Raw genomic sequence first — 16,386 nt, forward strand, 5'->3', positions numbered from 1 at the left:
TCAACGAAATATGGCAGACGAAATAATTAATAATATCAAAGACGATGATAAGATTAACTTGGAGGGGGGAAGGGGAGGGGAGAGGAACGCAATTTTTTTTTTCTCACATGGAAATCGGTCGGTTGTTGATAAAATAAAATCTCGTTTTTAATTTAGAGCAAATCTGATAGATTATAGTGTAAAAAAAAAAAAAAAAACTCGTTTGAATATTTTAATAATTCAACGGGTACCAGTTTCAATCACATTTTAAAACTTACACACACGATAGTTACATATTTAAAATGAAAATTACTGGCTTCAATGTAATCTTAACGGTAATTGAAATTTCCCCTCCCCTCCTTACCCACCTTTCGCCCCTCCCCCAGATCCTCGCACTTCCGGTAAAAAATGAAAAATGAAAAAAAAAAAATGGTATTTTTCTTACCCGGTTTTGTTTACAAAATCTTCTCGAATGATCTTTTTAAATTTTCTCAATCAGAAAAATAAATTTTTTTTAAATATCAAATTACGTCACGATATAATAAATAAAATAATAATAATAATAATTATTTCCCTTGCAACAACAAACCGACTCACCGACCGACACTTTTGACCATCATCGACTAAATTTTTTTTTGTTTTAACTTTCTAAATGAACAAGAAGAGAGAAAAATAATAATAATGATAATAAATTTTTTTTTTGTTAGACGAAAGGACAAAAGGGAATAAAAATTTATTATTATTTGGGTAAAATATTTCTAAGCGTGACGTAATAATTGAAAAAGTATTAAAATGATGGTTTAATAATCTCTCTCTCTCTCTCTCTCACTCTTTCCCTACCTATAATATTCAAGGTTTGCAATACCTTGAACCGGAAGAACTCATCATCATCATCATCAATCGGATGATATTACAATCTTAAAATAATTATAAAACATTATTATCATTGAGCTTATTGTTGTTACGTTCGTTTGTTCGTTTGTTTGTTTGTTTGTTTACGTTTGTTTGTTTACATGTGCGTGCATGCGTACGTTCGTTCGTGCGTGCGTGCGATTTAAATGAATAATTATTTTGGGATTTAAAAAAAAAAAAAAACAAATGATAAACGTAGGTTTAATTGAAACCATTATCATCATCATCATCATCATCATCATCATCATCATCATTATTATTATTATTATTATTTTTGCAACATCATTTAATTCATACCCTTCGTTTACGACTTTTTTTTAAATAGTTTTATTCAAAGGGAATTTGAATCGTTCAGCGAAAACGTGTGTAAAAATTAGCTTTACTTTATTCTTCGCATGCTTTGATTTTTTTTTTTTTTATTCGGGGGGCAGCGGGGGGGCCGGAGTTTAAACCGATTTCGACCCGGTAAAAATATACAGAACGGCGAATTGAATAGGAAAATAATTATTGGTATATATATAAACACGGTAATTACTTTCTCTTAACTTTTCGTGACATTTTAATTAACGTTCGGGGGGTGACGTGGGGAGGAGGGGCAGGGGAGGAAACTAACGTGTCGTTGTTGTTCTTATCCATGTACAAAAAAAAAATAAAAGCGAACGGATGAGTTTTTTGGCGGGTAAAAAATAAATAAAAACACGAGAAAATGTTTAATAAATTTTCTGTTAGGACAAACGACCGCGTTTTTTTTCGAAAGGGAAAAAAGAAAGAAGATTGAGAGTGAGTGAGACAAAGAGAGTGAGGGAGAGAGAGAAAAAAAAAATAAACCCGCGAACGCATTTTCGAAAAACGAGGAAAAACCGTTTTAAAATCGCGTTTTTTTTTGTTTTTTTTTTTTTTTAAAACAAATGTCTTTTGTTGAAATGCGTGCGTTTAGAAAGAAAAACGTGGAAACAGAATCAAAATCATCCACTTTACTGATAATGAAAGAATATGATAAAGTACGTTTAAAATAATAATAATAATAATAGCGAATGGAATTTCAAACGGAAAATAATAATATAATTATTTTTTTTTCGTATCCATTCCCCCACACGTTTTTCATCCGTCGTTTAAAGTATAGTCGCCATTTTTTATTAAATTATATTAAAAATAAAATTAGAAAATAATAATAATAATAATAATAATAATAATAATAATAATAATAATGATATTTAGGTGAATGAATGGTTGTAATTTTTTTTTTTTACGGTAAGAATAATATACACACGCACACAGGTGTGTAACATTAACATTACAGGTTGGTTCGTATCAAAAGTTAACGGTATATATATAAATCAATGCATATACTAAACATAAATTTAAAAAAAAAAAAATTTAAACAAACTTACTCGAATTATAAAAAAAAATGATATCCAAACAACAATATGCAATAACGAATATTATCCAAAAATTGCGTGTGTGCCTGCGTGCCTGCGTACCTGCGTGAATATTATCCAAAAATAATATGCAAATAATAATAATAAATAAAATAACAATAACAATAACAACACATCGACATCGACATTAGCCAGACAACGCGGCCGAAGATATACTGAACTTTTTTTTCTTTCTTTTTTTTTTTTTCAACTATTGGCATACGCAACTGGTTTAGACCATAATAATAATAATAATAATAATAATAATAATAATAATAATAGCAGCATATAAGGAGGAGGTATGGTTGAATGCTTCGACCATTAAAAACCATGGAATTTACACACACACAGGTATTTTACTTGTTTTTTTTTTTTAAAACACTGCCATCTATTGTAAATTTTAATAACTAATTTTTTAATAACAGGTACACAGGCAAGCAGGTAGGTAGGTTGGTAAGTAGGTATCAATGTTTTGTTTTTACAAAAAAATTATTAAAATTGTTTTGTTTTTGCTTTTTATTATACATATATTTACGTCTAATAATACATTTTAATAATAAAATAATAATAATAATAATGTATATTTAAAAAATAAAATACAAGTTAATAAATTAATAATAATAATAATAATAATAATAACAACAATATTAATATTAAATGAGTTGTTAAATACATTTCACTTGTTTTTATCTATTACTATCATTATTCTCATTATTATTATCATTATTAAAAGTTTCAAATCGAATGATAATGATAATAATAATGATTACTTTTCATATGGGTAACTTTACTCGTAGGATTTTGTTAAAGGTGTTAAAATCAATGGTAAAATTTTTTTGTTAAAAAAAAATGAAGGAATGAATTATTATTATTATTATTAATGAGTCACGTGGGTGCAAAAAAATTAATATATATTATGTATGATAAATAAATAAATAAAAAAATAATGATATGGAATGATGTTAGACAAAATATAAATAAAAATAAAAATAAATAAATTTTGACTAGAAAATAAATAAAATGAAACTTATTCGAACATATTTTTTTTTTATACAAATTGAAACATTCAGTCGATTTATATTATTATTATTATTATTAATAATCTAAACGAATAATAATAATAATAATTATTTCATTGTTAAATATATATATATATATGTGTAAATATATAAAGATGAAACGAAAAGTATAGAAAGAAATTATTATTATTAAGTATATGTTTGTATGTTTGTGTTCGTAAAAAACAGATAAAAAGTTTACTACGACTTGTTAAGTAAACGGAAGTTATAGGTTAGCTATATAAATTAAATTTATATATATATATAAAAGAAAAAATTTTGGCACTAAATTAAAAAAAAAAACATCTAAAAGTATTAAATAATATAAGTGTATAAATAAATGCGTTTAAAAAAAAAAAAGCAAAAAAAAAAAAAAAAAAGGTGAAAATTAATCATTTTTTCCAAGGGATTCTCGTTCTTTAACATCGATGACACCGATATTTTTACAAGCGACAAATAATTGTATTAAGCTTATGAAATTTTTAATTAACATGAAGGGAGCAGTGGCATATGTGAGAATTTTGAAAATTTTCATAGGACCAGGAGTGAAATTAAGAAGGTAAAGAGATGCAAAGAAAAGTTCGTTTGTTGCACACATGAAAAACAAAATTGTTTTGTTGGTGTAATACAATCTCATGATTGCATTCTCCGAGAGATCGACAAATTTATGCGATGTTTTCCCTTGTAAAAGTGATCTAGAAAAAAATTTTCAATGTTTTCAATGTTCAATGTGAAAACTTTTTTTTTTTTTTTTTTCTGTCGTCTGCTGCTTTTTTTAAAAACTTACGAATGTAAATAAATCCAGTGACATGCGACATCGATGATCATGACCATTTGAAACCAAAATAAGTATGTTGGATAAAAATTACTAAGTACGACCAATAGTCCCATCGTTCCGCATCTATCTGTTAATTGATCCAATATTGCCCCAAATTTAGTACCTTAAAAGAGGGATAAAATGTTACAGAAAGCAAATTGACAAAAAATAATTCAAATTCAAATTTTTAACAAAAAGAAAAAAAGGTTTTTACTTTGGTTAAAATATCGAGCAGCATGACCATCGAAAGCATCCAAGAGAGCCGATATAATATAACATGAAGTCGCTATTACATAATGTGTCTTCATAAAATAAAATGAAATGATGGCTAAAATAACTCTTGCATATCCTGAAAAAGAAAAAAAAAAAAAAAACCCTCACATGAATGTATTTATAATAATGGAGTATAAAAACAGCATAACGATTAATTTTGTATAAATTTGTAGAAAATTAAAAAAAAATTTTTATCTTTTTGTCAAGTTGAAATTAATCAATATCATTGACAAGTCCTTAAACAAAAATTAATTCTACAAATTAAAATAAAATAATTTATTTACCTATTATATTAGGAATAAATAAAAAAATATTTTCTGAATTTTTCGTTTTAATCATTTTTACGAGAAGAGAAAAAAAAAAAAAAAAAAAAAAATTTTTTTATTTATACAAATAATTTTTTTTTATTAATCACTTAAAAATTTAACAAATAAATATATACCCCATTATGATGAACTTATATGATAAATTACGTAAAATTATTTGATTTTAAATTTCTATGACACGAAATTTGCGGCGGGAAATATATAATTCATACACAATATTGCGTGCAGCAAAAATTTTAATTTAAAAAAAAAAAAGGAAAAAATTATCAATTGATTAAATGTTTAAATTTAAATTGATTTTTAAATAATTTATTTTATTAATAAATTTAATAGATACAATTTACTTTTAATAATAAAATAAATATATAAATATATGTATACGTAAATTTGTTGTTTTTTTTTTTTTTGTAAATTTTTACCGAATGTTGTTAATGATAATTAATTTAAAAAAAAAAAAAAAAAAAGTTGGGTTATTTTCGAACACGGGTTTTTTTAGTTGACATCGTCGCCGTCAGAGCGATTGATCGATGAAAATTCAGTGCAAATTTTCCTGTTATTGGAAAACTAGTGTTGTATGTAATTTAAAATTACGTCAGAACGTTTAAATTACAAATAAAATAAATAATGAATAGAGCATCATTAATATGTCATCGTTTAATTTATTATTATTATTAAAATGATAATGTTATGGTGGTGGACGATCATGAATTTCTCGTAAAGGGGTTTTCAGCTAGGCCTTTGTCCTTAACAATATGGCGCCATGGCCAGCACAAGGTAACGAACCTAAAGCCCCAGATAGAAATAAAACAAGTGATAATCGAACTGTAGATAATTTAAAATCAAAATCAGAACCGCCCGACGACAAAAAATTAGTTAAAGGCATTTCAAAGGATGATCAGGTAAGAATTATATATATATATACGTATTATAATGTAACCATGCTACAACAGCCATTGCCATTCGGTCGTTGAACTTATTTGTAAATTATAGGTGTCCCTTTCGGTTAATGTATAAAAAATATAAATTTTATGTTGTTACGGAAACCCCATAATACATTACCCGTGATAAACGATTCGTAATCGTTAAAAAAATTCATTGAAAAATCCAATTTATAAAATGTTCACATAAATGAAAGTTGACATTTTTTTTTTTTTTTTTTTTGATGTGAAATGTTTCAAATTTATTGTCTTTATCTATTTACTAATAATTTACAATTGAAAATATGAAAATTTTGTTGTTTTCATATCCCCCCATGATTTAATTAATAGTTCTAATGTGTCATTACAATCGAATAAAATTTTGAAGTGTAAAAGCTTGGTTAAGATTATACACACACAATAACAATATTTTAATCATTGTAAAGACGACATCGATGTGAGGGAACTTTGAAACGAGGTGTATAATAATAAAACATCTCTGTCTTCTTTTTAAACTGGGATGAAGCAGAAAAAAAAAAAATAATAATAATAATCCTCTGTAAAAATGTTGTTTAATCATGTGAAAATGCAGTGCTGCTTAAAATTGTGTCAAGAGTTTCAGTCGACTGAACAGTTGCAAGGTTTTTTAATTCATTAAATTTTAATTTTTAACGATTGTGAGATATTTCAAATTGTGAATTCAAACTTACAAAAATATTGAACTAGCATTGGTGTAATGTATTAGTTGACTAACTTATTTCTTTACTTAGTTTTTATTTACATAAAATTTTTTGTAATTATATTTGTGCTATATTGCAATTCAGTGTTGGATTATTGCCAGAGTTTATTTTTTTTTTTTTTTTTTTTTTATGCGATAAAGAAAATATTTCATCATCATATATTCGGATTTGAAAAATAGTAATAATAATAATAATAATAAACTATTAACTTTTAATTTTTTGTTAAATTAAAAATCACTCGAAATGACTTAAAATGCATTTTAAAAAAACCAATAAATTATTATCGACGAGACAAAAAGTTACTAATTATTATTATCATTATTATTACGTTATTCTTTTAAATAAAATCAGATAATTGATTTTAATAATAATAATAATTAAAAAAGTAAGTTTTAAAATTTTGCATTATCAATATTAATAATAATTAATATTTATTGGAATGTAAAATATGAGACTGGTTTTGAGTTTTTTTTTTTTATTTATTTATTTTTAATTATATTTTAGGAATAAAATAATGGGAAGTCTGGGTTTTTTTTTTTAGTGAATATCATGTGTAGCAAATTTCTTTTGAAAAAATAATAATAATAATAATAAGCCTGAAAGAACAATTGCATTTTTTTTTTTTTTTTTTTTTTTTTTATTCCCATAATAGTGGCAATAAGGCAAAAAAAAAAGTATTGAATCGTTTCAAAGCCAATGGCAGTGGTTTCTTCACTAAAAGTTCAAAATGGCGGCCGCCTTATGATTAAATTTGGTTCGTATTGTAATTTTTAATTTTTTTTTGCCATTATAATTTCAAATTTGTAATTGTTATAATTATTCGTGATGGTATTTGTATTGAATTAATTCATTTCGTTTTTTTTTCGCGAGTTAATTTTATAAACGTACGGTTATTTATATATATATATATATAAATATTGTGTAAGGGATAACATAATAAAAATTGCATTGTAATGCCATTTCCTTCGACATATTCATTGGCCAAAGAGGGGGAAAGGAAAGAAAAAAAAAAAAAAAAAAAAAAATTTTTTTTATTTTTCTTCTCTTTTTCTTTCTCTCTTTCTCTCTCTCCTCTCTCCTCTTTCTCTCTCCTAATTTACTTTTCCCTGTCGTATCCCCTCACGCCTTTCTTTTAATAAAAAAAAAAAAAAAATTAATCGTTATTATTATTATTATCATTATTGAGAATTTTTATTATAATGAAAATGTAGAGTTTATCTTTATTGGGGATTTATTATTATTATTATTATTATTATTTTTAATTAGGAGAAGAGTGAGAGAAAGAGAGAGATAGATAGAAGAGGAAAAAAAAAAAAAAGGATTTTTCTGTGATGCTGAATTGGTGTCCCGCCCAACGTATATCAAGTTACATCATGTCTTATCACTCACTAGTTGATCCTTTTCTTTTCTTTTTTTTGTAACTGTTGTCTCAAATTCATGAGATTTGTATCGAAAAGACAAAAATTTAAAGGAAAATTTTTTTTTTTTTTGTAACTTATGGGTAAAATGAAAGAAAAGTTTTTAATGTAATTTCATGCAATTATTACAAATTTTATCAATATTGATTCAAATTAAAATTTTTTAAATTTTTCAAACGAGTGCAAATTAATATATATGTGTGTGTGTGTGTGTGTAAATATCGATTAATTTTTGAAAATTGTCGTTATTGATTTTTTTCCTTTTTTTTTTTTTTTTGTCAATTAATAATGGTTCATCATGAAATTGCCGATTTGATTTTTATTTTTAATATTATTTACTAATTATTTATTGACTTTATCGATTATTTTATTAGGTTTTTAAATTTTACCAAAGAGTTTCCCCCCCCCCCCCCCCAATATTTCCATATTGTTGTTGGAGTTTTTTTTTATATAATGTTTATTATTAATAAAATATAATGAAATTTGTTTTTTTTTTATTTTCAGAGTGAATCTAAAAAAAAAGATGTGCACTCTTTAGATGATGGACAATTAAAAGCTTTACTTGACGAGGCTATCCAGTATAAAAATCCAAAAGATAGAGAAGGGAAAAGTAAAATATTTCGGGTGAGTTTGGCATTTGTACCTCATTCTTTCCGATTTTTTTTTTTTTGCTCGAACATTATGCTCTGCATGTTTATATATATATATATAAGTATGTGTGTGTGTGTGTGTGTGTGTGTGTATATAAAAAGGTGCACTGTTGTTTTTCGATTTTAAATTGAGTTATATTACTGATTTACATCATAACATTACGATAATCATTGCATAATGAAATTTCACCTGTAAAAAAAAAAAAAAATTTTTTTTTTTTTTTCTTTACTTTTTTTTTTTTTTAATGAGTCATTAGCGATTGCACAATTTTTGTAATTTATTATTATTATTATTATTATTATTATTATTAATAATTTTATTTGTTTTATCAATACTTATCAAGTGGTTTTTTTCCTTTCCTTTCTTTTTTTTTTTTTTGTTTTGTTTTTTCTAAAATTTGTCAACGTTTTTTATTATTATTATTATTTTTGGTGGGTTTGTGTCCTTCGTCGAGATTCTGTCATTATTATTATTATTATTGATATTGTGTAAATTTTTAGGAACTTCTTCAAAAAGTCGAAGCCGACGATAGTGACTATAGCTATCCCGTAGTTGGTATAAGGGGAAGTGGTGGGCGACGAGCAATCAGAATCCGTGAAGGAAATAAAGGTGTACCTGTTTCGGAAAGAGCTACTCGAAGTGGTTCTTTGCAAAATATATTTCACGCAGCTTCCTGTTCCGAATTTGACACTCATCATCCCAGTAGTGAGTTTTTTTTTTTTCATTTTATTTTTAACTCCCCCTTTTTTTAATAGGTTTATCGAATTCGTTAAAAAAAAAAAAAAAAAAAATACAACCAAAACCTTTTTTTACAGGTTCTCGGAAAAAAAATAAACGACAAGGACCGGGGAGTTCGGTTAGTGCTCGCCAGAGGGAAGGCGGATCGCTGCCCTCTAATGTGAATGCTGGTTGGCCTTTGGAATCATGGGTAAGGTCTTGTTGTGTACTATCAAAAAACTCTGTCATAAAAATAATCATCTTGCCATTGTTTCTGAAGAAAAAAAAAAAAATATATACATATAAGTATATAATGAATTATATTTGCTTTAATAGCTCTAATCTCGTTCGTTCGATCTTTTTCTATTGAAAACAACAAATATGAGAACAAAAATAAATCAATAAATAAGAAGAAAAGAGAGAGAGAGAGAGATTGATTTGAAAAGTTTTCAGTGACACAAAATTTTTTTAAACTTAAGTTAATTAATTTAAATTTTGGAACGTCTCATATGTTAAATTTTACCTCACCTAAAACTATCTCTATCAGTTTATTCACTTTTAATTTTTATTTATTTTCTTTTTTTATTTATAATTATTAGCAGTCGGATCAAACGAAAAAGAAAGGACTGTTCGATCGAGATCCTATACAACCAAATCACGTAACAGTTAGTTTTGGCAACACTGCTTACTGTAATACAAGCAGTGTTGCCGTCGCATCAACTCAAGCAAGGAGGCAAACATTAAAGCATTCAGCTTCAAACGAGTTACCATCAAGTAAAAAACCAAATCCAGGTAAAATTATAAATATGATTGTTTGATGAATATAAAAAAAAAAAAAAAAAAAAAAAAAAAAAAAATGTATGTTTTATAAATTACATGTTGACTCTCTCTCTCTCTCTGTCCTTTTTAAAGGAGAATTATATCCGTTGAGAAGACATCACTCGAGTAGTGACCAATTAAAACCGTTCGAATTGAATATAGTCAAGTTGAAGAATCAGTCGGAAAGTTCTTCATCGATGGTGAGGAAAATGCCGCAGCTTCCAAAGTCAAATGAATGCGTATCATTTGACATGAGTAGTCTTAACTTGGAGATTAAAAAGTTAAGCGATTCAGATCCTTCTTTGAATTTTGAAAAGAAACCTCAAACTTTTCAAAATAGCGAAAAGTCGTCCAGGTGCCAAATTCATTTTTATTGGTTAACAAAAAAAAAAAAAATTGGGGTTACCGTGAAAATTCTTCCTCGGCTTTATTTATTTATTAATGCTTTTAATTCTCTATTTTTTTATTTTTTTATTTTTTATTTTTTTTTTGTGTTTAACAAACGAAAAAAAAAGAAATTTTTTTTTTTTTTTTAATTTTCAGAATCACATCGTGCGAAGTGGAATCGGAAAATCCGAATAATAATAATAATAATAATAATAATAACAACAATAACAACAACAACAATCATCAAGAAGTGTTTACGACGAGAGCTAGTTTAGAAGTAGAACCGGTTGATTCATCCATTGAATTGGGTTTCAATGAGAAGAGAATATTAAATGGAATGGAATCCGTACAATTGAGTGATAATTATCCTTCGGTTCAATGCATCATGGGAGACAGAACGAGAATGACGTCGGATGCATCCAATCAGGTTTTATAATTTTTTAAATTTTTACGCCGTCGATTGGGAGGGAGGGGGGGGGGGAAAAGAAAAAATTTTTTTTTTTTCGATTATTAAAATCACTTATGTAGGTTTTGGTGTTTTTTTTTCAGGGACGGTTAAGCGAGCAACCCTTCGGATTGCGTCCTCACATGTATCGCAATTTGAACATGAACATGAACATGAACATGATTGTCAACATAAGTTCGAAAGCGGCCGCGGCAGCATCCGCCACGGATTCTCCCCGAACGGATGAAAATGGCAACGCTTTGAACGTGTCGAGTTTAACGACGCGAATACAGAAAAAGCAAAAAAGAAAATTGCTGGCTCAGAAAAACACCGTGTTCAGTCACGACATAGCCGGGTACCGTGGCAATGCCGATGTGGATATCGTCGTGAATTTCATCGAGAGAGGCAAAGCCAAAAATAAACAGCTTAAAAAATTGACTAAAGGTAAAGGTCATTGACAGGTTATCACTCGTAATTTTTTGAATTATTATGAACGTGGTAATTATTTATAATTCGATGTAAGGTAATAAGAAAAACGAAAAGAAACGTCAAAGCATGCAAAAATCTAGTAGTTTCGAAGATGTGTCGCAGAGAAACATTGAAGATCTTAGCGAGAGTTCAGAAAGCGAAAAAACGTCCACCGTCGACAAATTTGGAATCAATAGTGGTAGTGGCACGGATGCAGGCATCAAAGATCGAAGAAAATTTCCGGATCAGGTAGATTTGGTTTTTCTATTTTTTTTTTTTTTTTTTTTTTAAATTTTGAACGGACGAATGTGGAGCAAACAAAAAAAAAATGTTTTCCCAGGTTTTTGTTACGACCGGCAGTAAAATTGATTTGATGAATGCGGAAGAAGAAGATGAAAATAATTCCGACGGGGAATTTCAAATAGTTACTAAGAAACAAAGGAAAAAGAAAATCGTCAATCCCAATCCGAAACTCGTTCGAAACTATAGAAATTCGCGGAGGAGTCCCCGGAGGAAAAGCACGTCTTCTGTTCCGCCCAGCGAACGGGGCGGAGATTCGGATTTGGACTCGGTGCACAGTTTACCCGTGGGAGGTGCTCCCGCAGTGTCGTATGCTGACATAGCAGCTGGAAATTCTGCTTTTTTCACTCCTAAAGGAATCAACGAAATAAGTACTTTTAACGGAAACAGTCCCGATAAATTAGATTGTGCTAAAAATAATGAAATTGAAAGTTGGTGTAACTCCGTTAATCAACATTGGGAAAAATCAAATGAAAATTCATGCAGCAGCAACAACAACAACAACAACAATTCTAATAGTAATAATAGTAATAATAATAATAATAATAATAATAACAATAACAATAACAATATTAATAATAATAATAATTTAAATAATAAAAATAATAAAAGTAATGTTAACGCCTCCAACAACGTCAACAACAGCAACAGTGTAAACGGAAGTAAAACCAACGGAATCAATACCAATAATAATAATAATAATAATAATAATAATAATAATATTGTTCAAAACGCTAACAATTTAAATGTTAACCAAATCACTAATATCAATAATTTTAGTGACTTAAAAAATTGTTCTAGACAGGAAAATAGAAAAAATAATTTAAGTGTAGTAGAAGTTAATAACGAAATATGTGATAATAATAATGTGAAAAAGTTTAAAGATCTTGTTATTGTTGATAAATCTGTTGATAGCAAAGTCGTGACTCCTAATAATAATAATAATAAAGTTATTGAATTACCATTGAAAAATAATGACTCTAAAAAAATTGTATCTAGTTGTGATTCGGACCCGTGTAAATCGACAACGGTCGATACGAAATCCGGGGACGGTAAGAAAAATTGGAATAAGAAGAAAATCAGTCGCGAGGATTTCCCGAGTCTGCCGGTCAAATCGGAAACTCCGAGTCAATGCAAACAAAACAAAACAGAATCTAGTGAACAAAACGCTTTTGGAAAAACGAAGCAAATTTCTCCGATTACGGAACCGAATAATAACACTAATAATAATAATAATAATAATAATAATAAAAAATCCGTGGAAGGGGACGTCAAGGGGGACGGAGGAAATCGAGAGGTCAAAACGCCGAAAAGACCAAAGTCGGATGATGAGGGAAAACACCGTCGTTCGAATCGATCCAAAAGTGTCGGTCCGAACACGAGACGACCACCCGTTATTTTGCTTCACGATGAAAGAACCAAAGACAGTAGTGTGTGCGAAATCACATTTGGTTTTGAAATCAACGAGCAACTTTTGTCTTCGGACGATTCGACCATATTACCGGATGATGTGACAACAGCACCAACAGCAGCGGCAGCAGCAACAACGGAGAGCATTAATAACGACGTCATTAGTTATAAAAGTTCGCGGAAAAATAATAATAATAATAATAATCACGATGTTAATAAAATAATTATTAATAATAATAATAATAATAATAGAAGCTCGGAAAATTCGGTTAAAGTCGATGAGAAAACGTTGACCGTCAACGGAGGAGGGCTCCCCTTTCACGAAATAAAAGAAAATGAAAACGCTTATCAAACGCTTAACTCGACGAATGCCGTCTTGGGCGAGATGATGAATTCCACCGTATCGGAATTTTTCGGTAGGCAAGAAACGATTCCGAAGAAAAAATACGCGACAGGAAATGATCCGTCTGTCGATCATTCCGGCGGGAATTCCATTGCCAATAAATATGTTCCTCCGGCAGCTTCAGTCCAATTTAATTACGACAAAATAGTTAGCTTCGTCGGATTGGGTGAGTTTGAAACGTTTTTATTATTATTATTATCATTATCATTATCATCATTGTCGTCACCGCCACTGCCACCGCCATCTAACGTGACGTTTTCTTTTTTTTTTTTTTTTTTTTTTTTTTTTTTTTTTTCTGTTCCAGCTTGGGAAGATGTTATGAGAAATGGAAAAATTCAATACTATACGGGTGATAATTGATGAATTGTCGTAGAAGGAAATTTGTTAACCAATTAATAATTTTTATTTTATTATTATTATTATTATTATTATTTTTTTTTTTTTTCTACTACTACTACTACTACTACTACTCTTCTTCTTCTTATTTGTTATAAAAGGGAAATTTTTCGAATCTGATGTGGGTGTGCTCTGAAAAGGATAGGAAAAAATGCTTTACCATTCGGAGAATTATTATTATTATTATTATTATTATTATTATTATTATTATTATTATCATTGTCATCATTATTCTACGAAAATATTCTTTTTACTTCTGCTTTTTTTTTTTTTTTTTTGTTTGTTCAGAAATCAGGTTTCATTTTTTTTTATTTTCAATTGTCAAAAATGTTTACGGTCAGGATTCCGAGGGAAAGAATGAGGAAAAGAGAGAGTGAGGGGGAAGGGTAAGGGGGGAAAGAAAAAGGTCAAATTTAAAAATGCAGTTTGTGCAATAATATTAATAATAATAATAATAATAATAATCGGTCGGTGCCCACCATTAGCTATTAGTATTATTATTATTATTAGTTATTATTGTCGAGGGATTTCATTTTTTTTTTTTTATCGTTTTCTATCGTCCCTCCTCTCCTCCCAATTTTTTTTTTTTTTTTTTTTTTTTTGTTTTTCTCCCTGTTAGGAAAAATCACAGGAGGAAAGGAAAAGGAAGAAGTAGAAGAAGAAAAGAAGAAGAGAAAGATGAAGAAAGGAAGAGGAAAGGGAAATCAATATTATATATACATGCGTAACAAATGAAATTAATTAATTAATTAATTAATTGGGTCGAATGGGAAAAAAATGAATTTCGGTGCGCGTGTGTGTGCGTGTGCGTGTGCGTGTGCGTGCGTGCGTGCGTGTTATTATATCACATAACCCTTATCATAAAATTCTTATGTTTCGCTTATTGAGAGACTTTTTTTTTTTTTTTTTTTGTTTTGTTTTCTGCATCAACATCATTTGATAATAATTGAATTATTATAACGTGAAAGAGGTTAATACGTTGGCGCGAATCATAAATTTCACATATATATATAGTTCGTTGCTGCTACTATCATTATTATCATTATCATTATTATTATTATTATTAATATTATTCGTATAAAACGCGATATATATATATTGTTTCGTTTAATTAAACACACGCCCATTTGCTGTTCGCGCTTTGAAACCATAAAAGGAGAAAAAAAAACCAAAAAAAAAATAAAATAAAATAAACTTTAATGATAATTATTATTATTATTATTATTATTATTATTATGATTATTATTATTATTTTTATTATTATTAATTAATTAATTAATAATAGTATCTAGGCAAGAAAAAAAAAAGCAGTGTGATAAATAAATAAATAATTAATATTTAAAAACGTAAAAAAAATTAAATAAAAAATAAAAATAAATTTTTTTGTTTTTTTTCCAATCATTATTTTTATTATTATTATCATTATTGTTATTGTTATCATTATTATTATTATTATTATTATTATTATTATTGTTATTATCATCATTATAATTTTTTTTTTTTTTTTAACCGAGTGTGGAGAAAAGAAAAAAAAATACAATCCCGTCGGGCATTTAACAAAAGAGAATGGCTTTATTTTTATTATTATTATCATTATTATTATTATTATTTATTATTTATATCATTGTGGCTATTATTATTATTATTGCTAGTACATTCAAAACAATAATTTAATATGTATAAAATAAATAAATAAATAAATAAAAATATATATATATATATATATATACAAACATAGATTTTTGTAAAACGTCAGAATTGTTTGTTGTTGTTGTTATTTGTGCTTGGGCTGTTTAAAATTGTGTGCTTGCTTCCATAATATATGCGGTGATCGATCGATCGATTGAATGAATGAATGATTGATTGATTGATTGAAAAATTATTATTTAAAAAAAAAAAATAATCGATAAAAATATATATAATGATGATGATGATAAATTGTTAGGAATAAACTTAATAATAATAATAATAAATTATGGAATCTATGTTGCTTAATTGATTTGATTTAATTTCAATCCCGGGGAATGGGGGGGAGGGGAAATTTCATGATTGATAATAATAATAATAATGATACAAGTCAGTTAATTTTGAAGTTATTGTCATTATTCATTTCCATCATCATCATCATCATCATCGTCGTAATCATCGTTTTTGTCATTATTATTATTATTATTATTATACTATTACAATTATTGTTCACATTAAGAAAGGTTTAAAATAGGTTTATCGAGTTTGTCAGATTTTAATGGGGGAATGGGAGAGGGAAAGTGGAAAGAGAGGGTCAGAGAGAGAGAGAAAATATCAGTCGTGATGATTATAATGATAATAATAATACTGATATTAACGACTTTTAAAATGAGGAATAATAATGAACTCTTGTAAAAATTACGTGTTTAATTTTTTTTTTGTTGCTTAAGGGAGAGCGTTGTGTGATTGTATTCATATCTAAACGTGGATACTTGAAAATGTTATTATTATTATTATTATTATCATTATTATTATTATTATTATTATTATTATTATTATTAAAAG

General features: G+C 27.4%; 3 protein-coding genes across 3 annotated transcripts; 2 read left to right on the forward strand and 1 right to left on the reverse strand.

Annotated features, from left to right (window-relative positions):
• Positions 1-3,755: 3,755 nt before the first annotated feature.
• On the reverse strand, positions 3,756-4,796 carry Phum_PHUM200790 (CDP-diacylglycerol--inositol 3-phosphatidyltransferase, putative; the record flags this gene model as incomplete). The annotated part of the gene is made up of 4 exons (XM_002425389.1): positions 3,756-4,062; positions 4,155-4,308; positions 4,399-4,533; positions 4,742-4,796. The coding sequence occupies 4 exons, from the start codon at positions 4,794-4,796 to the stop codon at positions 3,756-3,758; spliced, it is 651 nt and encodes a 216-aa protein (XP_002425434.1).
• A 739-nt stretch (positions 4,797-5,535) lies between these two features.
• Positions 5,536-5,754, forward strand: Phum_PHUM200800 (uncharacterized protein; the record flags this gene model as incomplete). The annotated part of the gene is made up of 2 exons (XM_002425390.1): positions 5,536-5,682; positions 5,734-5,754. 2 exons carry the CDS (start codon positions 5,536-5,538, stop codon positions 5,752-5,754), a joined length of 168 nt encoding a protein of 55 aa, XP_002425435.1.
• A 2,059-nt stretch (positions 5,755-7,813) lies between these two features.
• Phum_PHUM200810 (uncharacterized protein) lies at positions 7,814-13,818 on the forward strand (the record flags this gene model as incomplete). Its single annotated transcript, XM_002425391.1, has 11 exons — positions 7,814-7,831; positions 8,363-8,482; positions 9,010-9,214; positions 9,325-9,437; positions 9,829-10,018; positions 10,139-10,400; positions 10,697-10,805; positions 10,982-11,321; positions 11,401-11,594; positions 11,686-13,624; positions 13,763-13,818. The coding sequence occupies 11 exons, from the start codon at positions 7,814-7,816 to the stop codon at positions 13,816-13,818; spliced, it is 3,546 nt and encodes a 1,181-aa protein (XP_002425436.1).
• Positions 13,819-16,386: the final 2,568 nt, after the last annotated feature.

The sequence above is a fragment of the Pediculus humanus genome, genomic scaffold (assembly GCF_000006295.1).
Source record: "Pediculus humanus corporis 1103172107548 genomic scaffold, whole genome shotgun sequence".
In the NCBI taxonomy this organism is placed as follows: domain Eukaryota; kingdom Metazoa; phylum Arthropoda; class Insecta; order Psocodea; family Pediculidae; genus Pediculus; species Pediculus humanus.